The sequence below is a fragment of the Pelodiscus sinensis genome, chromosome 1 (genome assembly GCF_052426305.1).
Source record: "Pelodiscus sinensis isolate ZL-2025 chromosome 1, ASM5242630v1, whole genome shotgun sequence".
Lineage (NCBI taxonomy): Eukaryota > Metazoa > Chordata > Testudines > Trionychidae > Pelodiscus > Pelodiscus sinensis.
Window position 1 is genome coordinate 80,566,007 of NC_143052.1, and position 15,228 is coordinate 80,581,234.

Consider the following 15,228-nt stretch of genomic DNA (forward strand, 5'->3'; position numbering starts at 1 on the left):
CAGAGAAAGGCCTGGAGCAGTACTGGAAGCAGCACCTCTCAGCATCTGCAGGGCATAGTCCGGGTCAGTGGAGGGAGGGTTTAAAAAGGAAACACGCAGTGAAAAGGGGAAAGGCATTACAGACTGCACCAGGAAGTGAGGCTGGGGGCTGGAGTTTTTGATAGACTGCAGCCTTGGAATAGCCGCTTTGGGAGCCATGATCTATATTTGCCTCCAGTTAGGAGCCATGCAGGCCCTAAATAATGGGATATTGTGTCCCAGCAGCCAAAGCAGCTACTACTAACACTGTGACATCATAGTAGTATACAAATGAGCTGGTAGACTAGTAAAAAGTGATCTGGGGCGAATGCAACTTGAGGTGGACCAACAGGTAGTCCAGACACTGCAAAAGACCTTTCAGGCTCTGGGTTGGATCCCATTGCAGTAGGAGGGCAGTGGTCATCCTCCTTCCCCTATTGACTGTCATAACTGAACCCCAGGGAAGGAAGAGAGCAACAGGCGAGATTGAGACCTACTGTATGTAATCTGGCAGAACCACCCCCCAGAACAGGCAGACTGAAAAGAACTGCGAAGCCACTGTTTGACCACTGAGCCAGCTGGCTATCAGACTGACCAACTACTGTCTCCCCTTTGGACGTGCAGCTAGTGAAATCGGTGATTGTAGTGAGATGATTTAGATAGTACCCGATGCACACTTCTTGCAAAGCACGGCTGGTTAGGAATTGAAATTAGTAATTAATGTTTGCTGCTGGTCACCTTGGAGATGTGCACACAGTTTTCCTTCAGAAAGCTGCTGAGAACCACTTTGTCCCCAAGTTCTCAGACTCTTCATAAATCATATTTCCAGTTTCACTAGAACAATATGCATAATAGGGGTGCTAAGAGCTATTGAACCATATGATGGAAACCATTTCAATCCAAGGGGTGCAGTAGCACTTCTAGCTCCTGCACCTATGTATTTTTGTGACAATATGTAATATTTAAGACTAAGATTTTGTCATGGTTATTTTTTAATGCAGGTGACAGACATGTTGCCAGCAATAACTCTAAATTCTTGGATGCCTGTAACCTATCCTGGACTTTTGTTAAAATTAACTATGACAAAATGGGAAAAGAGGAGGGTCCAGTACCCACTGCTTCAGGAGCTCCAGGTTTCCCTGCATCACAGAGGCTGAGAGCTTAGGTCCCCTCTGTCCATGGCACCAGCTTGGAGCTGTGGGGTCTGCTCATGGCAGATGGGAGCTCCAGAATGCCTCCCACACCCAGCGGGACTGGGAGCTGCGGGATCGCCCCCAATACCCATGGCTGGGATTTGCAGAAGGAAGCTGCTGATGGAAAGCTCCAAGTGTGCTGCCCCACGTCTGAAGTAAAAATGCTATAAAGGTCTCTGAAAGTCATGGATTCCATGACTACCATGATCTCTGTGACAAAACCTTAGCCTCGTAATATTCCAGTCAGAGCAGTTTGAGAAGAACAGAGATAGTCTCGTAAAATAGATGTCAACTCTACCTGGGAAGAATAGGAGAGCCTGTTGAACTGATGGCAGGGACAGCAGGCTGGATGAGCAAACAAATACCTCAGGGGCAATTCCAGGCCAGACATATGATAATGTTGTCACTCTGTCTTCCCTGAAGCACACATTAGCAAGTGAGCTTTTCCACAAATGTAGACTGATGGATGTGTACTCTGAGGGCATATCTACACTGTACGCTTATTTCAAAATAAGTTATTTTGGAAGAAACACTCAGATATTGCTTATTTTGAAATAGTGCATCTAAACAGCAAGACTACATCTAGACTGGCAAGTTTTTCCGCAAAATCAGCTGCTTTTGCTTTTGGGCCCCGGGGTGGGACACAGCAGGACGCCCTTCCTCCACAAGCCCCCTCTACACAGAGGGAGGGGACATCTCCCTTCCCCCCTCCCACACAGACTCGCCCCTGTGCTATATGAGGTGTATGGGTGTGCTCCCGGGCCAGCTCCCACTCCTGGGGATACCAGGATATCCCAAACATGGCCTTTGTGCTAGCAAATCGGCTCTGATGGTGCGGAGACCTGTTGTCCTCACCTTGCAGTGGTGGGCTGGGCTTCACCCACTGTGACCCCAGGGATAACTGATCACTTCTCTTGTTTGTCCACAGCTGCACCAGCTGCAAGTGCAGGGTGCACCACCCTGCCTCGAACATCCTCCGCACCCGGGCACTCTGCAGGCTGACCCATACCCAAGAGGATTGCCAGCGGCAGCACCTGGGGATACTGCAAGGCCTGCACTGCACCCTTGATCACTGGGTGCATGAAAGCCTGCAGCTCCTGCGGGAGAGCTGGTGGGAGCTGCTTGCTCAGGGCTGTGCCATCTGTGACCACCTGCAGACCCTGGGGCAGAGATTGCTGCCTGCTGCCGCTCCAGCCCCTGATGCCTCCCCAGCTCCCCCTCCCACTTCTTCTTCCCCACTCTTCACACCCTCCCCCCCCCCCCGGGTGCTGGGAGACAGTGCTGGGAGACAAGTGGGCCGGCAAGACCCTGAGCTCTGAGCTTCTCCTTCCCCTTCCTCCTCTTGCTTCCCCCTTCCAGCTTCCTCCTCTGAGGTTTACCCCTACCCTGTTCCACCCTCTCGCCTTCTTTCCCCGGTCTCACCTGAGTTTCATTCCCCACCCCACTCCAGTTTTGTTCAATAAAGAGAGTTTGTTTTCTTGAACATGTGTCTTTATTGTACATCAGGAAGGGGGGGTTAGGGAGGGGTAAGTGGAAGGATGTGAGCATGGAATGAGGCACAAGCCCCCAGTGGGGCACACCAGGCAGACTGTTAGTCCTTCTCCGGGTGGAAGCTCTCCCACAGGGCCTCCCAGATATGGACAGCCCCCCAATAGGCCTCCCAGCTGGACGCCATGCAGGGCTGCATGTACAGACCAGCCAAGTGGTCAGCCTCTGCCATCCAGCCTGACAGAAAAGTTTCCCCCTTCCGCTCACACAAATTGTGCAGCACACAGCACGCTGCCACCACATGCGGAATATTCCACTCGGAGAGGTCCAGGCGGGTGAGGAGGCATCTAAAATGGGCCTTCAGATGGCCGAAGGCACCCTTGACCACAATGCAGGCTCTGATGAGCCTGGCATTAAATGCCTATTGGAAGGGGTTGAGGTGTCCCATGTATGGCTTCATTAGCCAGGGTTGTAGGGGATAGGCCGCATCCCCCACCAGGCATAAAGGCATGTTCACGTCCCTGACCCTGATGTGGCAATTGGGGAAGAAAGTCCCAGTGTGCAGCCTCTGACACACGGAGGAGTTACGGTAAACCTGCGTGTCGTGTTCTGCCGGACCAGCCCACACTGATGTCTATGAAGTGGTCCCAATGATCAGACACAGCCTGCAGCATGACCGAGAAGTATCCCTTCTGGCTGATGTAGAGGGAGGCCTGGTGTTCCGGGGCATGGATGGGGATGTGGATCCCGTCAATTGCCCCCATTTAGTTGGAGAAGCCCAGGGCGCCAAACCCCTCGATGACCACATCCACATTGTCAAGGCGGATGACTCTGTGGAGCAGCACTCTGTTGATGGCCTTGACCACCTGCACAGGGACAAACAAAAGCGAGAGTCACTGGGGTGTCAGGGTGGCTGAGAGTGCTCCCTCCCTGCTACTGCCCCGTGCCCCCACTCTCCAGGAGCAACCCCCCCTGCAATCTTGTCCACCACAGGCAGTCCTTAGTGTGGGCAGGACAGAACACCCCCTCCCCCCAGGAGGGGACTTTCATCCTCTCCCCTCCTTTTCCCTAGGGCATCCCATCTCCTCCTTGTACCCCCCCCTCCTGGCACAGTGGCCAGAGATTGCAATACCTGCATGAGCACCACTCTGATGGTAGCTCTCCCCATGCTGAACTGGTTCGCCATGGATCGGTAGCTATCCGGTGAGGAAAGCTTCCATAGGGCTATGGCCACATGCTTCTGGAGGAAAATGGCAGGCCTCATGTGCGTGTCCTGTTGCTGCAGAGCAGGGGCGAGCCACTCACAGAGCTCCAGGAAGGTGTCCTTCTTCATCCTGAAGTTCTGGGTCCACTGTTATGGTGGGGCACGCTGGCTTCCAAGAGCTGCAGCTGCTCCTCCACATACCCCAGGAGGGTCCGGATGATGGCCTGGGGGTTGGACTGCAGCAGATGCTGTGAGGCAGCCTGCAGAAAGTGCAGCCAGGCTTGCAGCAACATGTCCACAAGAAGCACGAGCGTGCCATGGGGCAGTTCCAGCTCCATGCTGCAGAGTGCTGTGGTGTCCCAAGTGAGGGCAACGAGAGCACACAGAGAAAAAAATGCTTTTCTGCCCCTCAGTGAGGTAGGCAAACAAGCAAGCAGGGAAACCTGAGAACCGGCTGTCCACGGGGGTCCCTTTAAGCACAAGCCTCAGATAGCCTCAGGCAGCATCCACACAAGGTAACTCCTGACCTGATGCCCTGCTGGAGCCAGTTCTGGCCGGCCTTAAATGCAATTCAGCGTCCAATCAGTGTGGACGCACTATTTCAAAATAGCAAAACACTATTTCGAATTACATTTTGTGTGGAGATGCGTTATTTCAAAATAAGATATTTCAAAATTAGATATTTTGAAATAACGCTGTAGTGTAGACATACCCCCATCAGACTTCTAAAGCATATAGAAATTATTTTCCAAATAAAGCCATGTCGTTATATCTTAATCTAATTAGTAGTAATGTCACAATTGCTTTTATAAAAAAAATTACACTACCATTAGTAAAAAACTTAATTAGACATGCATATGTACTATACAGCTACATTTTTCAATCCACTGAGTTTCTTTTTCTCCCTAAACCTAGAAAAATACTTAGGTATAAAGGCAGGATAGTATCCAACCAGCACATGGAACTAACCATGAAAGCAACATCTATTGCAGTAGGGATTATGAAATAACTAATTGCATTATGGTGAAATTTTAAGTTAAAAATTGAGTTCTGCTATATGTGGTATTCATTTGGCAAACTTTGGTGAATTCAGACATTGACCAAAATTTCCATTCCAATGTCTGGTTGAAAAGATAAATTCTATGCAAAATTGCAACTGGAGAAATCATGAACATACCATCTGTTATCACCAGCACATTAGAGGAGAATAAAAACTCTACAGGCCTGATTTTTGGAAATAATGAGAACCTGAAACTTAGAGTTTCACATTCTCAGCCCTTCTAAAATGCTTAAGAAAATATTTCATTTTGAATGGGTTAAATAGAATTTCTTTATGTCAAGCACAATTCTCAGAGGCTTGTTATTGAAATCAGTCTTAAAATGTCAGCTCCAAGCCTATCAAGCATCAACTGTTTGCTTCTTTTTACAGATAAAAGAAGACTAAAACATTGTGATTAGTGGGTAATCATTTATACTAAATACAAGAAATCAGTAAAATCTTCATATTTTCTTTAATATTTGCTCTAATATTCAGGTTGTGTATTGAACCCCCCGCTGTTGACATAACTTACTTTACAAAAGGAAAGAAAGACTTTATAGGTAGATATTTCAATGGTATTGTCACTATTAATTAATTTTTATGTCACGTTAAATTACTTTTTTTTTACATGGGTTAGGAGATTACTGAATATTACACTGTGCTGATTACAATTATCTCTAAAAAATGACATTAAGCCAGCAAAAACATTTGGATATTTTGACACATTCTTGGTCATGTATCTGCAGAACATATTTTGGGTTTTATCATTTTTTATCTTTTTTTAAACCTTAACTATTTCCCCACAACATTCTTGTGAAGAAGGTAAGCAATATTACCCTCCTTTTACCTATGTGGAAACTGAAACACAATGGCTTCATCTAGACTGGCAAGTTTTTCCGCAAAAGCAAATGCTTTTGCGGAAAAACTTGCCAGCTGTCTACACTGGCCACTTGAATTTGCGTAAGAACACTGACGATCTAATGTAAGATTGTCAGTGTTCTTGCGCAAATATTATGATGCTCCCACTCAGGGATAAGCCCTCTTGCGCAAATGCTTTTGCGCAAGAGGGCCAGTGTAGACAGGTAAAAACTGTTTTCCGCAAAAAAGCCCCGATGGCAAAAAAATGGCGATCGGGGCTTTCTTGCGCAAAACCGCATCTAGATTGGCACGGACGCTTTTCTGCAAAAAGTGCTTTTGCGCAAAAGCATCCGTGCCAATCTAGACGCTCTTTTCCGCAAATGCTTTTAACAGAAAAACTTTTCTGTTAAAAGCATTTGCAGAAAATCATGCCAGTCTAGACACAGCCTTACTCAAGGCCACAGATGGAAACATGATTAGAATATTGGGGATGGAAACCTACCCCTACTGAAGTCAATAGCAAAAGGCTCTTCAATATAGACAAGATTTCAACCTGGAATTCCTTATCCGCAATTTTGAGTTCAGAACATTGCCTTTCACATCTCATGTGTCAGTATGCCAGTTCTATATAGGCATAAGCTAATATATGTGGTGGCCCTAGAAGCACTATGGTACACAGAATCTAATAAATATCAGTCCCGTGCAACTAGGGAAGTATCATCAGAAGACTTCAATTAGTAGAAAAGAAAAGAAAAGAAAAGAAAAGAAAAGAAAAGAAAAGAAAAGAAAAGAAAAGAAAAGAAAAGAAAAGAAAAGAAAAGGGTGTAATTTATTGATACAATGAAAGGCTGTTCACTGTCACTTGCAGCAGTGCCTATTTTCAGAAAAGAGAATATAAGGCAGAGGTTTTCCAACTATGGGTTTGGACTGAGTACTGGGTTGTGGAATGTGAGGCACTGGGTCTCATTGCTGCAGGGGGATCAGGTGACCAGTTGGGGTTCTAAGGAAGGCTGCCTACCTGTCCTGGCACTGCAGACTGCGCTGAGCCCTAGAAGCGGCCAACAGAAGGCCCAACTCATGGGGGTGGGCGGGGGGGGGGGGGGGAGGGGAAGAAAGAGAGCATACAGAGCTCCATGCACTACCCCTGCCCTGAACATCAGCGCCATGCTCCCATTGACTGGGAAATTGCTACAGGCTACTTCTGGGTGTAGCATGGTTTGGAGAGCCAGGATAGGCAGGAAGCCTGCCTTAGCATCCCTGCTGCACTGCTGACCAGGAACCACTGGCGGAAAGCCCCTTCTGCTCCAGCCCTGCCGCCCTCCCACCCCCCAAAAAAGCTGGAGTCCCCTCCTATGTGCCAAAGCTCTCTTTAACTCCACCGTAGGGCCCACACTCTATTCAAATTATGTTGGGTCCATGGGCATCAACAGTTTTCTTCAACTGGATCGGTCATGAGAAATTTTTTTTTGAAAACCACTTGTGGAAGGCATGCTAGCTAATAGCAGGATAGTACATGAATTTTTATAATACATATCAATCCAAGTGTACCTGAACTCATAAATCTGTGCATTAAACTAGAATGTAAGGAAACTATAATTTGACCTAAAAATGCTCTTACTGGAGTTACCACTTATGTAGAACTTAAAAAGATAGGTGAAAAGTAGATGAACTTACACTGGGATTGTAGGAACATTTTAAAAGTACATAATTTGCGGCATTGTCTCATTAGGAATTTTAAAAACACTTTGTGTACAGATCTGGGATCCTTTTTTCTCAAACCAGAACAATCTTTTCAAATATAAAATGATACTAGCAAGTGGGTATTTAAAGTAAAAAGGAAAAAATACTGTCTGACTTATAATTAGAACAAGTTTCATGCCAGCAAAACTTGCTTCTTAAAAACCTCTGAAAATGAAAACGCAATAATGAGCTATCTTTAAATAACTACAGCTTGAAGAAGCCGGAAACATATCATGATGTCCAGTGGGATAGGAGGCTGAATTTCATTTCCATCCAGACGGAGATAGCGCAGACGTGGCATATTACCAGAGGAACTGTGATCTTCTATAGCAATAGAGGTCGGACATATTAGAGTGCCATTGACACCTATCAATATAAATCAACAACATAATTTAATTTGTGGGGAAAAGATTAACTTTTTAAAGTTCATTTTAACAATATTTATACAGTGTTTACCTGTTCTTTTCAAAATTGTAAAATATTGAATTAGTCATAATTTTAGTTAAAAAAGAATGTGTGCTAAAATAGAATAATCAAATTCATTCTGTTAATGATTTGTCATTAATACTATATGTTTATCCTCTAGAGAGGTGCCAGAATGTATCAGTAAATTCTGAACAGCTGGAAGAGGGCACTGAAGTGCCATTTTAAAAAATACTCAGTGTTGACCTAACTCTGCTTGTATTGGACTTCACTGGGGGCAGAATTAGGCCAATGCTGAACACCGCTAAAAATTGCACTTTGAGGGCATGTCTAGACTGCATTCCTCTGTTGGCAGAGGGATGCAGATTAGGCAGGTCGACATTGCAAATGAAGCGGGGATTTAAATATCCTGAGCTTAATTTTCATAAAAGTGGCTGCCATTTTTGCCAACTCAGCATGTTGTGAGGGGCATTTGTCGAGGGCGAACTGTCGAGAAAGAAAGCCTTTTTCTACAGATCCCTTGTGCCTCCTGCAAGGGATCTTTTTGAAAGATTTTCCCTCACATGAACAACCTCTGTTCCTGGCCTGACTTTCTCCCTTCCCCATCACTCCAGCACAGACTTCTCAATGCAACCCCAAGTCCTTTCAGAAAGTCTGTTAATGCTGAGTTTGTTTTACATTTATGCACACGCACACGCACACACACACATACAGAGAACTCTCTGTATTGATTCAATAAGGCCAAGATTTCACCCCATGTCATCCTGTCTTTATACAGTCCTTAGCAAAATGGGGCTCAAAGCATGTCTAGGGTGTTTGGGTATAACAGTAAAGTAAATAGATAACAAGTAAGCACATTCCTAAAACATTATTTTGGTGTCTGAGCATCTACAAATTACCTAACACATTACAGTACTGGCAAGCATGTGAGGATATTCAATTGCCATCTCTGGAGTAAAGAAGAGGAATGCTTCTGTACATGAAAAGGTTAACTTACTTTGCAACCATTTCATGGATTACCTAGATCCAAGTTTAGATTATTTTTCTTTCAGCCCCTCTTTAAACTAATCACTTCTGTAAGTGGAAAAACTGATTTGCAACCTGATGTTGATTCCTGTCACTTCTGCCAGACAAAATTACATTCTTCTCTCTTTTGACCTTTGATCCTAAAATTCTTCAGAGATGTTAGATGGCAGAAGAAGTTTCTAGTGGAGTAGTAGAATATGTTCTTATCACTTATATCTTGAGCAGCAGCAGTAAAATGTTCACCCATTTGTCTTATATATATTTTTTTCTAGTACTGATTTTGTTTTATAATTAATGTTACTGTTTATCATTTTAATGGTAAAATAACATTGGTTTGGACAGGGCTTTTTTTGTGATGGCACTGCCTGGTATGCAGTACCTGCATCTCCAGATGCAGTACCAGCACCTCCAGTCAGAGCTCAACAACTTTTCCCCTGGAATACTGGCACCGTTTTTTTTTTTTTTTCCAAGAAAAGCACTGGTTTGGGATATATTTAACTGATTGTCTTCCAAATGTCATATTATCGAAGGTTAAGTGCAAGCATTTCATAGTTTATAAGTAAATTAGAAGCCTGTCACACTATATATCATTGGGATGTATGTTCCTAAAGCTGAGATTGTCAAAGGTATATAGGTGCTTAACTCCTCGTGCAATGAGGAGTAACAGTTAATTTGAGGGAAGGGTTTTGGATTGGACTACTGCGTCTACACGTGTCAAGTTAAATCGGGCGACCAGCATTTTAAAATGGTGACCGGCCGCAAATATGCTAATCAAGCATTAGCAACTTTGATATGCTTCATTTGCCTCCCTAGTCCGAACTAGGGGGCAAGTGTAGACAAAACCTTTGAAACTAATGGACAGTGAAATTTGCTCAATAATGACACATGGTATGAACACTAGTTAAATTTCACTTTTCTTGTAATTCATTTAAATGACAAAATTAACACACCTATTTAAAAGTTGATACATTTGACTTTGTAAGCACAGATAGTGGAATAGTATTTAATTAATTAGATTGTTAATAATCAGATTAATGTTAACTGCAATGATTGCTAAATCCTCTTTCCAAGAAATCAAGATGTTAGTTTTAGTATACATGTGAGCTATTTTCATATTGTAATATAACATCTTATAGTAATAAGGACTAATTTATTAATTAGTTTGCCATGTTAGAGAATTTCAGAGGATAGCATGTAAGACCAAAGTATGAATGAGTCAACATGTAGAGGCCTTTATTTTTTTAGTTTCTTTTGTGCAGCGGTATTAGTAATTGATCACTTTTGGTTTTGATAGCAGAAATAGTTTGCAGATGGGAAAAAGTTAAGTGCATGATGTTAAGTGAGGTAATTTTAGTTTTTCGTGGCTTTTTGGTTGGGAAATCTTGATGACATAACTGTTTCTCTGATCCTAAGTATGCCTGAATTATGTTGGGAGTAAGTGGTTGCTAGCAACATGATGATAAATTTAAATTATATTTGGAACAAAATATGCTGTTAATTATTTATACAATATCAAACCATAAAACAGATCAAAGGAATCAAAATCCTAAAATCTTGACTCGGGCAAAATTTTTGTGAAATCAGTGGTAGTTGTTCATGAGAAAGAACTGAGGCTATGTCTACACTACAGGCTTCTTGCGCAAGAAGCTTTTTGCAGAAGAGATCTTCCGCAAAAACTTCTTGCACAAGAGCACGTCCACACTGCAAAAGCGCATCAAAAAGCAATGTGCTTTTTGTGCAAGAGAGTGTCCAGACTGCATGGATGCTCTCTTGAAAGGAAACTCTGATTGCTAATTACACAATGGCCAACAGGCACCTAGGCTTTTTTTGATTGCCTCTTTTTGTGCAAAAAAACTGTTCCCTCTCCACATACACCAAAAGGAGTTATTCCTCGTATTCCTACACTGGAAAAAACCCTCTGTTCTTTTGTTTTACTTGCTCAAAAACGTGCTTGAGGTGTGGATGCTCCGGGAATTTTTGAGCAAAAACTCTTTAGTGTAGACCTAGCCTGAGTCATGATCTCAGGATTTCTCTCTCAGGGTACATCTAGACTACAGGCTTCTGTCGACAGAAGTTTTGTCGACAGATACTGTCGACAAACTTCTGTCGACAAAGAGCGTCTAGACTACATTGAGTTCTGTCGACAAAGCAAGCTGCTTTGTCGACATGGTAGTGTGGACGCAAAGGACAGTTTACATGCAATAACACCTTCAGTCGACAGAAACTCTGTCGACAGAAGGCGTTATGCCTTGTAAAATGAGGTTTACCAGCGTCAACAAAACTGCTGAGTTCTGTCGACGTTATGTCAACAGAACTCAGCGGTAGTGTGGACGCAGGTATAATTTTGTCGACAAAAATCCACTTTTGTCGACAAAACCCTGTAGTCTAGACACACCCTCAGAACCCCAAAGATGGAGAAGACATAATCAGATTTTCAAAACTCAGCTCCTAATATGTTGTAATTCATATAGACAACAGTGATCAAGGCCACAACAACTAAAGAATTGGTGCCTGAAGCTAAGCTCCTAATTGCATATTGTGAATAAGTGGACAGATTTTCAGAAATGCTGAGTACTAGTAGCTTTCATTAATTCTAGTGAGAGCTTGTATAAGTGCCTAAATATGGATTTAACAGCCCGACTTAAGGCACCTATTTTATTTATTTACTTATTTTTAAGATCTTAATTTTTGAATGTAAACTTCTGCATTTGATTGCACAAAATGGCTTATTAACTGCCTAACTAGGACAGTGAGTATGCAGGTGCACTTTAATACATTCATTTATATGATTTGCATGCCAAATACAGATTTTATATATGTAATATCCCATGTGTGCACATGCACATGTTTTGTTGGAACATCTAAGAGTTTAAGTCTTAGATGTAGGCCCAGTGGATCATCTTACTCGTTATTCTTGGCAGGTTGTTCTTTATAGAATATTCTTGAATCTTTTAACTTTTAAGAAGTCTTTTTTCTTGCTTTCTTTGCATGTTGATTATAATACTGTCAAGACTGATGATATAAAATATGTTTTAAACCTCTCAGGAAATGAAAGCAATTAACCAATTCAAAGAATCCTGAATTTAAGCAAAGATGCATTCTTGTACATAACCAGACAGTGAAGTGCTCTTTGTGTGTGTGTGTGTGTGTGTGTGTGTGTAGAGCTATTTAATAGGATTGTAAGTTTTGGTGTGATCCCACACTGACAATATACACTTACTTTTGATTCTGTTGTGATCAAGATGCAGATGCTCAAGGTGAGCATTGAAAGGTGGAATTTTAGTGAGTTGGTTGTGGGACAGCTGTAGGTCTAGAATAGATGAAACATTAAACACGTTTGGGGGGATGCCATCATCAGATAGTTTATTGTAGTTCAGTCTAAGGAAAGTCACTTTGGGGATTGCACTGAAGTAGTTCTCTGGGATCACTTCAATAGAGTTGTTGTCCAGAAACAGCTGTACTGTATTAGTTGGAATGCTTAGTGGCATTTTCTTGAGGGCGTTTTTTGCTATGTTGAGTTGCATGAGATTGTTGAGCCCCTGGAAGGTGTCACTCTGGAGAGCACTATCCAACAGCTTGTTATGCTGCAGATCTAGCATTGTGAGGTTTTTCAAGTTGCTAAAGACACCATCAGGGATTCTGGAGATTTTGTTTCTAGCCAGTCTCAATTGCTCTAAGCTTGTAGGCAATGGAGCAGGCACCTCTTCCAGCTTATTATCTTCGAGGAACAAGTAAAGTAGACGCTTCAGTTTGCTGAGCACACCTTTTTCAATTCCATTGCTGGTGATTTTATTCTTGTTTAAATTTATCCATTTCAGATGAGTGGCATTCACAAAGGGTTTCTCAGAAATTGTTTCTATCAGGTTGTTTTGCAGATAGAGGTACCAGATTCTTGCTGGGATTGCAGGTATTTCTTTAAGCCCCTTGTTATCACAGTATAAGGCATTGGGGAAGCTAGGAGGACAGAAGCATTCTTTTGGACACTCAAAGGTGAAGAGGGACCAATCCTCTGGATCCATCGCATCGTAGACTTGTCTCACATTCCGAGTCCACACAGTATTGGTCAGGAATAAAACCAAAAGGCTGGGATAGACTTTTGCAGTCATTGTTTGCCTTACAAAGGAAGAAAAGCATTTAGCTATCTCTGTGAAGTGTAACCTAGACCAAAGTCTTAGATTTCATACAACTATAAGAATTGTACTCTAGAACAGCACACTAGATATTTTAAGTTTATTACTGAACAATATTACTGGTTTTATAAAGGGTAAAATTCTGCCCTTCATGACATCACTGTGTATGCTAGGGAACATGAGACAGTAATATTAAAGATACCAAACATTGCAGATTTTCACCTAGGTGCAATATATTCCTAATTTAAGTTAGATTTCACATTGGATGATCATTTCAAGAATCTAGAAATACTACTTTGTATATTAAATGAATGATTCTGCTAAAATTGAAAATAGTTATTTGTAGCATTACCTAATATTTCCTGTGTGGAACCTCTTTTTATGTAAAGTAGAGGTTACACAAAGCATCACAGTAAAGACAGATATAAATGCCATTATATTGTTAATTCAGATCTACTATGATCCTCTTCAAAAATAGTCATATGTTCTTACTGCTTTCACTCCTAAATTATATAAAAAAAAAAACCATCTGGATCAGATTTTCTCATCACACAAAAAAGAAAGATCAAAGAGTATTTTAACAGCTGCTTGCCATGTTCCAAAAAAGCCTGAAGAAATCTGTTTGAATAATAGCAGTCCCTTTCCTTCTCTCTTTCCCAAGTTACAGTTTTTCTTCTTTAATTCCCCTTTCCTACTTCACCTACTGATACATAATATAAAGTGTAAGTTCAGTGAGAGGATTTACCCTCAAGTTTCATACACATTTTCTTATTTTGTATCCAATTCCATTTTGAGTTTGATACTTTCCCCTATTCGACAATGAAAGAGACATCACTAATAATTTGTTCCTGCAGATAATGTTTGGTTAGCATAGTAACAGTGCTTCATAAGCTTTGCTGTCTTTTTGGCTTTTTGACAATGATTAGAAAGCATGTTTAGAATATAAGGACAAAAGATCAGTAGCACAAAACTGGGGTGAAATACAAAACGTTACTTTGGCAAAAATAAAATTCAGATTGAAAGAATATTTGTGATATCACTGGTGCAAGAGTAAACCTAATGGTTCTATTATTTGTGTGTAAAATGTGATCATTTATTTCTATTTTTTTTTATTATTATTATTATTATGTATTATACATAGCAAGTGCAATATTCCCACAGATCTGCTAGCCTCAGAAACTGCTGGATATTGGAAGTATTCCAAAGAGGACAAACAAAAGATTTCTAGGGAATGTCATAATTGATTTACACGCTGAAATGCCATACCCTATTACGTAAATATCTATACCCTTAAAATATTTTTTAAAGTAATGAAAATAATTTACCTTGTTAGTCAAGTTACTGGAGATATCAGAAGCCTGTTAAAAATCACTTACAATGCAAAGCTTTAACTGCTACATTTTGTTGGATCCTGTCCTCCGCACAATTATTAGCATATAAAAACTAAAGTACACACCAGCATCCCCTGTTACATTATCATATACACCTTATCTATTCTTTCTAACTTGACAGTGATTCAGAATCTAGCTTACCTCAGCTTTGTTGGCTCTTCTCTTTCTATTGGTCACTGTTGTTAGACTGTAATAGTTTGACTCAGGCTACACGCTGTGTTTTATGAATACAGCCTAATATATACGCATCAGTGCCTACAACTTTTAACCCCTAAAATAACTAAGGCACCTCAGCACCTAGTTGGAAAAAAGAAAGGAAACTCTGACTCTAACATCAAGCAGCAACAGTACTAAGGACACTTTCACTTAGTCTGTGCTCAGATTTTTTTAAATGAACAGGTTTGATCCAGAAAAAAACAAGTAAAATAAAATCCATCTTTGTTCATAGTATTATGTGATGTGCTACTCTATATATAAAGTTTGCTTACATCATGCTTCATTTGCATAACACCTAAATTAGGGCAAAAAGAATTAAAACCAGTGCCATCTGGTCCTACTAAGTCTTTTATTTGATTCTGATGAAAACCAGGTGCAAGAATGCCTTTTAAAGATAGGAATATTTGATTAGGAGAAACAGATATCAAGACCATTTCCTAAGAACTTTTTCTTCAAATATGTTTTTAGTTCTATAAGAATTATACAATATATTTGTCCTCTT

The 15,228-nt window shown here is 41.6% G+C and overlaps 1 protein-coding gene across 2 annotated transcripts; it reads right to left on the reverse strand.

Annotated features, from left to right (window-relative positions):
• Window positions 1-5,398: 5,398 nt before the first annotated feature.
• On the reverse strand, window positions 5,399-14,953 carry KERA (keratocan). Of its 2 annotated transcripts, none has more exons than XM_006131073.5 (3): window positions 14,652-14,953; window positions 12,210-13,102; window positions 5,399-7,906 (listed from the first exon to the last, which is right to left on the reverse strand). In XM_006131073.5, exons 2-3 carry the CDS (start codon window positions 13,093-13,095, stop codon window positions 7,737-7,739), a joined length of 1,056 nt encoding a protein of 351 aa, XP_006131135.2. In that variant the 5' UTR covers window positions 13,096-13,102; window positions 14,652-14,953; the 3' UTR covers window positions 5,399-7,736. The 2 variants fall into 2 exon arrangements, with proteins under 2 accessions (XP_006131135.2, XP_006131136.2); XM_006131074.5 differs by lacking the exon at window positions 14,652-14,953 and adding an exon at window positions 14,445-14,633.
• Between the last annotated feature and the right edge of the window lie 275 nt (window positions 14,954-15,228).